The 14465-nt window shown below is 22.0% G+C and overlaps 1 protein-coding gene across 4 annotated transcripts in view; it reads right to left on the reverse strand.

The window, feature by feature from the left end:
• LOC129615062 (potassium voltage-gated channel protein Shaw) overlaps positions 1–14465 on the reverse strand; it is a 174953-nt gene that overhangs the window by 8791 nt on the left and 151697 nt on the right. Inside the window, exon 9 of one of the 4 annotated variants that reach the window (XM_055530120.1) lies at positions 6488–6617. The exons of the other annotated variants lie outside the window; for them this stretch is intronic. Coding sequence (XP_055386095.1) covers positions 6595–6617 — 23 coding nt within the window. The 3' untranslated portion in view covers positions 6488–6594. Of the gene's footprint in view, positions 1–6487; positions 6618–14465 lie in introns of those variants that run through there. 4 annotated transcript variants of the gene reach the window in all.

Here is a 14465-nt window from a genome sequence, read left to right on the forward strand (position 1 = left end):
ACTCTTGATGAAAATTTTTTTTAAAAACAAATAGTGAATTATTAAATAAAAATAATTCATAAAATTTACCGCCAATTCTTTGATTAATAGTTTCTCAACTCATTCTTGGGTTATATTAAAGGGGTTAAGTTAAAAGGACTAATCAAAGTATACTCGTCTATACTATAATTAGTCCTTTTAAACTCATATTAGGTTTGCAAAAATTTTATAAAAATTATTAAATCAATGCCTATGTTTTTGATAAAATTAATTTTTTAGAAATCTAAATATTTTGTATAGGTACTACATCTGCATATTATAGGTGATAATTTCCGGCGTCATCCAGGTATAATAAGCTTCAAAATGGCTAAATTCAATTACCAAATTGCAATTCAAGTAAAACTTAAAAAAAGTTATTGCTCAACAACCTTTAAGGAAACCATGTTTATAATTGCAAAGAAATTTTAAAATATGCACTATTGATTGCAGATTCTTTTTAATTAACTAGAGTAGGGGTATTTTTAAAATATTTAAATTTTGTTCATTAATATTAGGCGAATGTATTCAAAATAAAATAAAGTGCAGGATTTGTGACATTCTTTAATATAATTTTGTTGAATTTCCAATAATTTTCTTATAGAATCTCTTAGTTTTCGTGTTATTAACTACGGTTACTAAATTTTACTAAATGTAATTTCATTGTTTCAAAGCAACCGATATATTTTTCTCTCTTAATTTATTATTTAAGTACGCATAAAAATAATTTTCATTAAATATACATATTTCTTTTATTTCTTCCTAAAATGTTAAATATAATTTATTTGTTCTCAGAAAAAAAATAAATTATGCAGCTTATTCTTTTCCAGGATTTCTAAGAATATTGTTCCTGTTTTTTTGTATTATTCGGTATTTTGTTGTCGTGGTATAAGAGATGTGTCTTATAAATTCAGATTAAATTACGAATTTTCTTTTGGAGCATAATCAAAAAAATTGATATTAAAATTATGTACACACATTTTCACACATTCAGTAGAATATTATCAATGCTCGTACAGTCTATTTTTGTTATACAATTTATTTTTGTTATATTGTCTGAAATCTCTTAAATTATGTAATTTTTCAAATTACATTTTTTATGATCAAGTGATGCTAATTAACATTTTTCAATTTAAAAATATCTCTTTGGATTAGAGAAATTATTTATCACTGTGCATGTATGGTTTAAAATAATTCTGAACTCACAAAATGTTGGGACTCGTTATTTCAAAAATCCAAAATCTAAAATAAATTCTTTAATCTTTAAGCTTTAATAACCTATTTAATTAATTTTATAAAAGCTTTCATTTGAAATAAAATTTACTTCAAATTAAATATTCCGCAACTGATTTTTAAATCGAATCTATTTTGAACAGAAAATTTTACATCCAACATATCTTTAGCAAAGGTTCATACATTTATTTTAATTGAGCACCTGTTATTCATATTTTGCACCCGGTTACATTACTTTGTTCCAGACAATATACCTCAAAAATGGATTTTTATGAAACATCCAAGAGGCGAAAAAGAAAAACAGAACAGAATGGCACATAAATAAATTTTCATCTTTATTAAATTTTTATTTAATTTCATTTCCGTTTAAAATCCTTATTAAAATTTATATTTTATTATCCTTTCGAATTCTTTTGAATTTTTTTTTTGCTTGCAATTTCAAGATTTAAAAATTTTATATAATGGAGACAGTTTCTCATGTATGTATATATATGTACGTATATAAAGAAAAAAAAAGGAGCAGCCAGATTGTTTAACAAGATTAGCCGTCCAAAAAGTATTAAATTTAAAGAGGTCTAAATTCAATATTCATAAATTTTGTTTTTATTAACTTCCATTTTAAGGATATTTAAATACATGCAATATTTTAAATTGTAAATATGTACGCATCGTAATCATAATAAATTTATATTTTCCTATAAATTGAAATTGAGGGTATTAAAATAAAAAAATACAAAAGGGAGAAAAAGAAGAAAATGAGAATAAAATAGCTGAATAATCTGCTTAAAAAATGATTTAAAAAGATTTTCCCATCCTTTTTTAAATAGAATGATGAAAAAATAAATGCATACAACTTAAACATATTTACAATTTATACAAAGTGGACTAAAAGTCGTTCCAGAAAATAGGCTCTTACTTAATAAAATAGCAAGGGATTTGAAAATTTTAAAAAATTTTCATGACCATTGAATAATTATTTCATTCATTTTTAAATTTCAGAATGCTATAATTCAATTTTATTTCTATATTTCATTTATTCGGATACTGGCAAATTTCCGTAACTTAACTTATTCTATAAATGTGAGAATGAATTCAAAAAAGGGAAAGTTTTCGGACAATAAATTTGAGAAATTAAGTATTAAGTATAAGACTATTTTGAAAAGATGTTCTAGAAATATTGTTCAGCAGTCTTTAATGAATTAAAAATTCCATTTAAAGAGAAATTTTTTGTTAAGGAATTGGAATAAAAATTCAGTCGTGTACAGAAAGTTTTTGTTCAAATGTACAAGTAATCAGATCTGATTTTATTGAAAGCTGAGTTGCAAAAGTTTGGTTTACCAAAACTTAATTTTATAATTGGGTAAACTCGAAATATTAGAGATTTTGAAACATATTTGATAATTACAATTACAACTGAATTGATTTTTACATTAATGATTCTTTCTGATTTTCTAAAAATTCCTATTTAATTTTCTGAAACAAAGTCAAATTCAAATATACACACAATATCCGGTTTTCCAAAACTTTTATCTTTTTTAATGCCAATCAAATCCAAATTACATTATTTTTCCGTCATATTATTTTTAGTGTACTTTCGTTTCATATTTTACCAAACCTTCAAGTATTTTCTTGAAATAACTTAAAATTTTTAGTGGGTGAAAAGAGTGTGGGTACATTTTTGTACTTTTCAATTTTTAAGTTTACTTTGCATATACTCGTAATATCATTTTGTCTATTATTTGAAAAGGTTAAGGATTCTGAAAAAAAATATGTTATATATTTGAATTTAAATATGAATTTTATTAGCGGACATAATAATTTTTTAATGTAAATTTTATATTATAAGGGATCAAACTTGCTAGATATACAAATATACAAATAAATAATATTTGAAAAAAGGAAAATATTAATTTCCGTAGAATGGAATTTTTAAAAAAATTTACGTATATTCAAAATATAATAAAGTTATTTGATTTGTTATAAAGATCAACATTTGACCGTTTGGAAAACTCACAAAAATTCAATAAAATTTTTGAATTATGCAAATAATTTTCAAGTTGATTGTTTAATTTTTATTGTTTGAAAAAGAAGAGGAATAAAAAAGCAATACGAAAATCTTTCACAGAATTCAAAAAAGGAAATTTTAAATTTTCATTCTAATATTTGCCTTTGCATATACATCACATTTTTAAGCTATGATTAGTATCAGTGAGTCAGTGATGACCTTTCAGATATCAATTAAACTTAAAATATGACAGCAATATATATGTACGTTTAATACGTCCACTATTGACATTGTGCCTCTAAAATACTGAATACGAAGTATAATCCAAATGTACGTAATGAGAGTTCAAAAGACCGTGGCGAAGCGTTTCGAGAATAGGTAGACAATTCTTTCGTAATTTTTATTCGCTTACTTCTCTTAATGAAGGATCACCATTTCAAACAATTTAATTTAAAATTTCTCCTTTTCAATTTGTTCTTGAATATTATTTAAGGACTATTATAATATTTAGGCAAATCTATATATAGTATTCCTACATAAAATATTAAAAAAATTATATTCGCCCACTGTTAAATAAATTAAATTTAATATCATTCAATATCAATTTTTTTAAAATACTTTTTATACTATTTCTAAATTTTAATTAATTATATTTGCATCGGTAATATTGTGAATTAATTCAAAATCAACAAGCATTATATTATAATAGGGTACATAAATTATAATTTGTGCATTTAAACAATGGTAGGGGAAGCTATTACTAAATTGGAAATATGTATATATGAGTACTGTGTTGGTATAAAAGAATTATATTAAATAACAGTAAAATATAATAAAAATTTTGCTTTTAGGATTAGTACAGGTAATATATAGGTGATATAATAAGTAATATTATATTCTAGAATCTGTGATTTTTTTTTAATTTTAGTTACCAATATTGTTATACATGATAGTAATGCACTAAAGAATTATATTAAATTGCATACAACTTGGATAATTTAAGGATCCGTAAGAGCTATTTAAAAAATATTTTTTATATTCGAGTTTTTTAAGTATTGAACGAGTTTCTTGAACAAAATAATAGCAAAGGAGACACTCAATCAGTCACGGTTCTTTTGAAAAATGATAAACTCAATTAAATATTTTTCAATGATAATTATTAAAAAAATTTGTTCAATCCAATTGAAAAATATGATAAAAATGAGGCCCTAGTTATTGAAAAAATGAAAACATATGCACAGGTATTGTTTTCAACTTCACATGACACCAGATGTTGGAAGCTCATTACGTTTTAGAACTTTCTTTTGTTATACAAAGTTTAATGAAAAGAAATAAAATTATGGATTAAAACCATCACTAATATGGGAACAGACCACAATATTTTTATAGTTTAGAATATTCAATATTCCAGAAGGAATATGAGTTTACTCACCCTAATCATAAAATTATATAAAAATATATCAAATTAATTTACATCACCCTATATGTTTTTCAAAACTTTTTCTATATTTTTCATATATGGTATAGAACTTAGGTATATTGTTAATTAAATTTCAAGGACTAAAAAATTATTGAATTTATGCATGTATGATATATATACGAAACGTACATACAAATGGAATATACACGAAAAAAACAAAAGCAAATCATATGATATGTATATATAATATATAATTATATAATATTATATACATATATACATTTATATAGGTACATATAAGATTAAAAATAAAGTAATACATTACACGCAATATTGCAATGAAATAAGTTAAAAAAAATTTTTCTTTACTTTTTTATAAAAAAAAAAAACAATTTTCAATCTATCAATCAATCAGTCCATCAATCTATCATTTAATCAATAACAGCTGTCAATTATATAAGTTATAAATATAGGCACAATAATAATATTATGTTTTTGTATTACGAGTAAAAGTAAGTAAAAATAATTTTGGTTTCTCTTATCCTATATTATAAAGAGAAACTTTTAGAAGAGAAAAAAAACAAAATTAAACAAAAAATTTTTCGTATACAAGGAAAAGAGAGGGTATGGGAGAATGGTCACAAAATATGTGTAATCTATACAAACAAAATTTAACAGAATCTAGCGTTTTCTTTTTTGTAAACAATAATTCTAGTACGATATATATAAAAAAAAACATTATTTGGGGTATCTAATTTAATTAAATTGGTTATAATTACGTTTCTCAAAGACTAATATACGAGTATAAGGATAAACGTGATTTTTTTCCAAAAACAACTAGCAATTATTTTATAATTATGGGAATTTGGTATTCGTAATTACTACTAAAACATACAATATTTTTCTATAATTTTAATTAATTTAATTTAAAATTGAATAATATTTTCTTAATGCAATAAAGAAAAAGAAAATAATTATACAGCTACTAGGGATGCTTTTTTTTTTGTATATAGTCAATTGTAATTAAAAATTAAAATGTATACATAGCTACCTTTTGAAAAAAAAAATTACTGTTTATTCAGGATTATTAAATTCTTGACGATGTTTTTAATTATTTTTTTTTAAAATTTAATTAAATTTTTATTTTGTTTTTTGATCTTTCATAATATTATTTTAGTAAAAGTTTTTCTTTATGGTTTAGTTAATTTTTATTTCTATTATACGCGGTGTATTTTGTTTCTTAAAATACAATTTTTAATTTATTATTATTCTTTTTTAATATATATATATATATATATATTTATTACTGTCTGATTGATAATTAATTTAGAAAAAATAAATGAGAATTAAGGTAATTTATTTAAATATCATTTTGTTTAAATTTAATTATTTAAATTTTAAATTAAAAATTGTTTTCAAATTGTAATTGTGAGGAAATTTTAAGCCCATTTCATTATTATTTAAATTACTTTTAATATTTCACAAAATTTTTTAATGATTTTTAATTAGATTAATTTTGAATATAGGATTGAATACCGAAATTATTAAAAAAAAAATTATATTAAATAATCAACATGGAAATGTACGAGTTTTTCTATTTAATATTAATGAAAAATCAAATTTTTTTATATTTTTAATAAAAATAAAATATTTTAAATTTTTCTTTATGTAAAATGTTTTTCCTTCAATAATAAGTAGCAGGTGGGCTGTACAATAATTTCACTTAAAAGGTGTTTATTTTTCAAATAAATTTATTCAATTATTGTTAAATTTATGTATGTGTATTCGTTTTAATACAATAATAAAATTCATTTACTTCTTTGTTTCTTAAGCCTTTATTTTAATGTTTCTTTGCCTTTTAAAAATGTTAGATAATTTTTTGTGTAATATATGAATGAAAATTAATATATGATGTATTTTTTCATTCAAAATGGAAGACCATATCTGTAATAAATATAAAAATTTATTTATTTTCAATTTTAAAACAAAAAAAAAAAAAGAGAATGTAAAAATGATAAAAAATGTATAATATAGGCATAATACTATTAATATAAATAATTTTTTATCTTTAAGGCATGCAATAAGTTAATCATGAGAAAATATTGGAAGAGTGAAAAATATTTGATTTATTGTGGGTGATTGAACTCGCAATGAATAAAAACGAACCCGAAAAAAGTCAGCATTTGAGTTAAACAATGACTGTTCACAAAATGTTATCACACAAAAACTGTTATACAATCTCTTTATTGATATAATATGGGGCTGCACGTTGTTGTTTTAGCATTTGTAAGGTAAGGTTATTTTAATTGATTAATTGTTCAATGAATCAAGATATTATATGATATCTAATTGATGTCTACTCGCAGTGGCCTCGTTTAATTTTAAATTCCTTGCAAAAAATTTGAAATTTTAAGTAATTTTTGTTTTAAATTCTCATTTCATTCTTCACAAAAAAAAAAAAAATTTGATACTTCAAATAGCCAACTTCTTTACTTTAATAAAATAATTTTAATTAAAATTTACAACACAGCTATAATCCATTTAAAATAATATTATAAAAATAAGGAGACGTAAACCTATCACACCCATAAAATGTCAATAAAAAATATTTATTTTTTTTTTATTTATTTTATGAGTTTTATTTCTTTTAGAAAACTCATAAAAACCATCATTAAAATTGGCAATAAAATTTTTATCAAAAAAAAAAAAAATTTAAGGACAAAAATTAAACGTTGATAAAATGAAAAATTATATTTTAAGCGGTTAAAATAAAGCATGTGCTGCTTTAATTCAATAATATTCTCTATTCTATAAGAAAAATTAAAACAATAATAACAAAGAAAATAAAAAAAAAATAATAACTGTTCAGTTTTGAGAAAACGCGCGCCACGCAACAAAAAGATAATTTAACAAACAGGTTTCTTTAAATTATCAAAAATTGTAATATATAAAGTTAAGGAATTCAAAGAATTTTAAATTCCGAATGCCTTCCTTTCTGAAAAGTTTTTTAGTTATTTTTGTCATTGGATAAGGTGTAATTTCTCGATATAATTCATTGAATTAGCTACCTAAACTTGATTATATCGAGAAATAACAAGGATTCAAATTCCCAAATCGAGAGAATCTTTAATGAAAACTAAAATGAAAATTAAATTTAATGAAAGTTTTCATTAAAATAAGAAAATAGTTCAATTGATAACACAACAAGACGTCAACTTTGTGATTTTTCTAAGTCTTTCATAATGATCACATTTTAATAAAATCATCAACTATACGTTATGTGCCTTTTTAAATTCAATACAACACAAAATTTTAGTGGTATACGCTTCGTAAAATTTCTTTGATCTTCAGAAAATTTTATTAAATTTTAATTATTTATCATTTTCTCTAAAAAGAACAAAAAAAAATTTAATTCTGATCACATACTCGAAAATTTCATCCGAAAGTAATAAAATCGAAAATGATTGGGATGAAGAACTAAAAAAAAAAATTATAATGTCTTTAATTTTTCTTGAACAGCACTTTTGCTCGTTTCTTATCTTTCAATTTTTTAAATAGCAAATAAAGTTATGCTATAGATTGAATTTCAAATATTTATTTAAGTTTATTTTACTAAACCAACTAGCGATACCGCAACAATATTTTGACTTTTCGTGCAATACTAAAGTTGCAAAAAAAATACATTAAACAGTTTTCTTTCACAATCTTATTTTACTGCTTCCAATATTATAACTCGTTAACCAAAACAAAATGTATCCAATTTCGACAAAAAAAATGTATCCAAAATGTATCCAGTCTCGTAAAATAGAATTATTATAATAAGCCGTCTTATTTTATACAAATTAGCTCATAATTAATATTAATTTATTTTAGTCTGCAATATGAGTTTTATCATTGATAGTAAATTCTTTAAGAAACCACATACAACTTCTATTGTATTTTAATTCTGAAAGTTAAGGTTTGTAGCTGTTGAACTAAGCGGGAAAAAAAAATGTGCAGCCAATGTATTTCTAAAACAACTAACATGTTTCTGGTATGTTCTTTTCTAAAAGTTCTAAATTTGAACACAAGAAGAGTGGAACTAATTTGATATAGTATCTTTCTTGCTTTCTTCAAAAAAATTAGGAAATCTGTTCAGTAAAACCAACAAATAAGATTTTTTTTGAAGACAAAGCAATTTTGCAATTTAATATTATCAGCACTTTGAAAGTTTTTTTAATATTTATTTAATGCTTGACGAAGATTACATATTTCACATAAATTTTCAAATGCAGCCAATGGCAGCATTTTAACAGATTTGAATATCTTTATATCTAAACTAATTTTAAGGCATAAATGTATCCAAATAGATAGAATTGTATGTAAGTAGAAACGTTGGCTAATTCCTTTAAAACTTCTCTTTCCAGTTTCAATTTATTCACTTACTCTCCTTTATCGCATTTATGCTTAAGTCTTTTTTTCCCGTCATTCAAACAATTTTTCAGCAGTAGTAGACTATTAACATTACATTTAACATTATTAAATAACAGCTTCATATATATATACATATTATGAAAGAGCAAGTTGACCTTATTTTTTATTTTTAGTATAATAAAAACTCTCTAATAAATTAATGTAATTCAGTAAAACATTGCCTATATATGGTGGAGTAAAATTATCGCACCATAATATAAGTATAATACCGTACACCTATAGGTATATGACGTGCATTGTTAGTGTTGACGAAATTCTTTTAATTTTTTCTTGAAATTGTTAAAGGGGATAGAATACCTTTTATATTTTAATATAATATAGTAAATATTGTATGTTTCTTTCTCTTGTTTTTGTTTTAAGGCTCCTTATTATGAAATTTAATTAAGATAAATTGATGTTAAGAAAACAAGCTGTTCTATTTCTTTTTATTACATATTTATTTTCTTTTTTATTTTATTATAATAAGTATATATAATATAATATTAAATTATACATATTGTGTGCATATAATTATTTTTAGAAAATAGTATTTCTATCATATAAAATAAATATTTTGACACTTGTTTTTCTTAGAATGATAATAATTATTGAGGAGGTTGGCAAATGTGTGCGTATATAGGGGACGTAAGTTGGAATACTGACTTATGGGAAATATTTACTTTAGTTCTCTTGTTTTCACAGATTAATTACAAAACTTTTTAATAATAATATAAAGTAACACAAACATCGTAATTTCATATAGGGAAACACGAAGTGAACATGTCAAATTCAAATTTACTGATAAAATTAACAATAGTAAGTTATTCCTAGGGACGTATTCATAATTAAATGTTTATAATATTTTATGAGCTTACAAGCTTAATTTTATTTAAAGACTTCGTAAATCATACAATGTACAATTCCAGCTGAATAAAAACAATGGAAGCACAAGAGTTTTCGAGAAATCAATTACAAATTGTAAAAACGATAGATTTTTTTTTTATCAGCTGTAAGTCGTTCTTTTCTGTGAAAAATCGAAATTTATTTTAAAACTAATAAATTTTTACTTAAAAAAATGCCACTCAAATAAAAAATGAGTCATTTTGAAAATTTTTTATTTCAGAATATTAATGCCAATTATTTAAGCGTTTGTTTGTACTAACGTATTAAATAATAATCACAATTTTTTTTTGTAATATCGTAATTAATATTAAATTTAATTCTTCTCTGGATTTACTCTACATAAACTTAATAAAAATTTATTATTATTGCATACGCTTTATTATGAACTAAATCTTTATTTGGTATTCAATAATTTTTTATAACAAGCCCCAAAATAAATGTGTCATTCAATTTAAATTTTCCTTGTTTTCCATAAATATAAATTTTTACTGAAATCAAATTTCAAGCTTTCTAATTTTTTTTGAAGAATTTTTTTCGCGAAACAGTTACAATGTTATTTTTTCCTGTTTTGTTTTTTTCAAAATATAAAGAATTTGTAAATTAATAGTTTATGAAATTGTTTTATGATCTGTTATATAAAAAACAAACGATTAGTTAAGGATAGAACATCATGGCTAAAATTACCATAATAAAAGAGTAAAAAAACGAAATGAATGAACAAAATAATTTTTCATTATTATGTAAAAACAATTGTTCCTGAATTGAACAATTTTTTTTTGTTGTTTTAATTTAGAAAATTTTTTTCTACAATGTAATGGTGGTTTAGTTTAATAATTAACATGAAAAATAATGAATGTATCCAATCTTTTATTAAATAATTATTGAAAAATTTTATTATTTTCATTTTTTATGGTTATTCTTCATTCTGTTTTATTAATTAAATTTTCTGAATTAAAATTTCTATTGTTCTCTAAAAAAATTGTAATCAATAAAATTCAATATTGTGAATATTTATAATTAAAAAATTCAATAACGACTATGCTTTAAGCAGAAAACGTATATAAGGAATAAGTAGCAAAAATTAAAATTTTGTAATTAATTTGTGTAGGTCTATATATAGGTCTATAATGTTCATATTATTTCTACAAAATTGAAACATATTCAAATATTCGAATATAAGGATAATAAATAGCGAAAACAAAATATAAGAGCGCATTTAAGGGCCCTTTTAAATGCGTATTCGAAATAATTGCATATAAATAGGCGAAGAGAATAAATTATGTTATGAATGGTTCGAATATAAATGGTCAGCACAAAGAATGTTAAGAACAGTCAGAGTTAGTAAACTCGGAAAAACATTAATTCGTTTAAAATACAAACTAAGTTACAAATAAAAATTTTATTAATTTTTTTTTGTAACAATTTTGAATCGTCTGAAATCATATTAAAATTTTAAGGCTAAGTTAATTATTTTTCTCTATGCCAACGAGATTTTAATTATTTCATATTATTTCGATTAATTATAAATAATCGATTCTATGAAATATCAATGTTAAATTACATTCAGACAAGTTTTTTTAATTATTTCTTCAAGTTTTGTTCATAATTTTTTCACTTTTACTTTTATAAAATTTTCAAAATTTGAAAAGAATATTAAGTAATTCTTGTACAACTCTGTACAATTTTTCCCTATAATAATAATTAATAGGTTATGGGTATATACAACCTATCACGTTTATTTTCTATAATCAATGTTCACGAAGTATTGAAAATTATGTACAGCATAATTTCATGGAAATATTTATTTGGGAAAGCTTGTATATAAAATAGATAAACACAAATAATTGCACATATTTTACTTATATAATACAAAAAAAATGTATAAAGTATGTACCTAAAATTCACGTTATTAAAATTCAATATCCGTTTGAGGATTTTTCAATTTAATAAAGAACAAAAAGTTTTCTGCCTTAAAAATATCTAATTTTTTTCTTATTTTAGCTCATACCATAGAAAAATTTTTAATCAAATATTTTACTTAAAATTTTTTTCTGAGAAGAGATGAAACTACTAAATATGTTTCTGGAACGTTTCTTGTATTTTTAATAAAAAAGGAAAAGTTTAAGAAAATAAACATAAAATTCTTTACCAGTGCTCTAACAGCTTTTTTTGTATGCTAAGTTTGTGCTTCTTATATAATCTATTTAATTTTTTTTTAAATGTTTAGAATGTGTTGTATACATTTATTCATTTATAGAATAATAGATAATTAACGCAGAGTGTTATAATTTATGAGGGTACAATGTGAATTTATCAAATTTACAAAGGATTAAAAATAACAAAAAAATATTTTCTTGTTACTTAAACAATATTTTAATCTTATTATAAAAAAATTTTGAAATTAATAATTAATTTTTAAGTGGATATTTCGATAGTAACCCAATATTGTATTAATACGTACTTAATGGTTCTGAAACGTCAGCCCCAACGAAGTCTCTAATATTTTGTTTATCAATATTTTTACTATTCTACACATTCTATGCAACATTAAATTGAGTATAGACAAACATATTTCGATTTATTAATATTTATTTTTATTCTTGACCGTAGATTACTTAATCAAATAATCTAAAACTCTTAGAGTATGTTTTTATTGAGAGAATCACGAATTCTTAATTTTTGTTAGAAAAATTTGAGAAAGTTTTAAAAATAGAATAAGCAACTTGATTTAAGAAAATTGAAATTTAAAAATTTAAAGATTCTAAAGTGTAGAATTGTTAATAATTTCTGATTCAAAAAATTTAATTCTACTGCTAGGTTAGAAATTATCGAATTAATATTAAATTTATGTACTTTAACATTTCCACAAAAAATAAGTAACATCGTGTATTATAAACCACTCCAACCCTTTTAATTTTTAGAATGTCAGTCTTTCCAAATAATTACTATAATAATTCATTTTAACTAACCAATAATTTTACTCTTAATTTTCTACAATACTTATCACGTCCAATATACTATATGACACTTATGTAAACAAAAACTTGAAACATAAATTTAATTTACACATTGTGATTATCGAATTGAAATTCACAAATTATAAACCCATATACACAAATACATACGCACATATCTGTACATTATTTGCTTTGATTATATATTTTAGCAAAATGTTGAGCATATCAGCAAATTTTTCCTGCAGAGTATTATAAATTAAATTATTTGTACCTTAGATCTGAACAATAAATTTCAATATAATTTTAATCTTTATTTCATCAAATTTGTAACAAAAATTTCTTTATCCTTTAAATTTAAATAATATGCATGTATAGCAACCTTTTATATATTAAGAATTCGTTATATACATAATAAGTTTGTATACATATGCATGTGTTATTGTTAATATATAAAATACATATACGTACACATTATATATTATTTTTCTATTTTTATTGTATTAAAAGCATACCATGTAAGAGAACCAAAAAATTTACTTCCAATTTAAAAATATGTGACAAAAGGGAATCAAATTGGGATTACCATAATTTCATGGTTGTCATCACAAACATGCTTCGATATTTTTTATCATTTTCATCATCGTCAACAAAATCATCATCATCAAAAAAAAAAAAATTCTTGAATTGAAAGAGTATTTTTTTTTTTTTGTGTTTTTTAAAATTGTTCATGGTTACGCTAATTTAAATTCTTTTTTTATTTTTTTAGCATAAGTTCAAATCTCAAAAGTCAAAATCATTCAAGTTTTATTCTTCGTTAATGCGATTTAGATTATAGATGGCATTTTTATTGAACGACTTAATAATAATACAGATTCAATTTTTAAGAAAAAAAAAAAAATTAAAATTATATTGAAATCAGTGATAAAACTTTATATTGTCATGTACTGCTCAATAATATTTTGTTATCTACGTACATACGTAAGTAGAATATACGTTATACTTGGGGGATTCAAAGGATTTGTTTTACCTTTATTCTAATACTCTTTTTATTCTTAAATAATTGATTCAGATTATTCGCATAAATTTTTCGGTTTTCTTCTGAAAATTTCATATGTATAACATGAAATCATTTCAGAAAGAATATTAAAAAAAATTATTGAGCCAGCATAAATCCATTATGAATAGAACGTATATTTTAAAATCAAGACGCGTTTCAAAGGAATTCTTCATATACATATATATAAATGTACATGTATATGTATTTGGAATACATATTGATTATTACTTTTCGAAATAAAATTATAATCTTATTAATATTTTTATCAGAGCTGGAAACCTTAATATCGTCCAATCTTTTATCCAAAAAAAAATGCATTTGATTAAAAATTCTAGTAATATAAAGTTTTATGGTGATTTTTTGGTTTGCACTTTTCTATCATCAAATTAAATTTCACTTAAAATTAAATTCAATAGTATGTAA

This window comes from Condylostylus longicornis, unplaced genomic scaffold (assembly GCF_029603195.1).
Source record: "Condylostylus longicornis isolate FDR11 unplaced genomic scaffold, ASM2960319v2 ptg000135l, whole genome shotgun sequence".
Taxonomy (NCBI): domain Eukaryota; kingdom Metazoa; phylum Arthropoda; class Insecta; order Diptera; family Dolichopodidae; genus Condylostylus; species Condylostylus longicornis.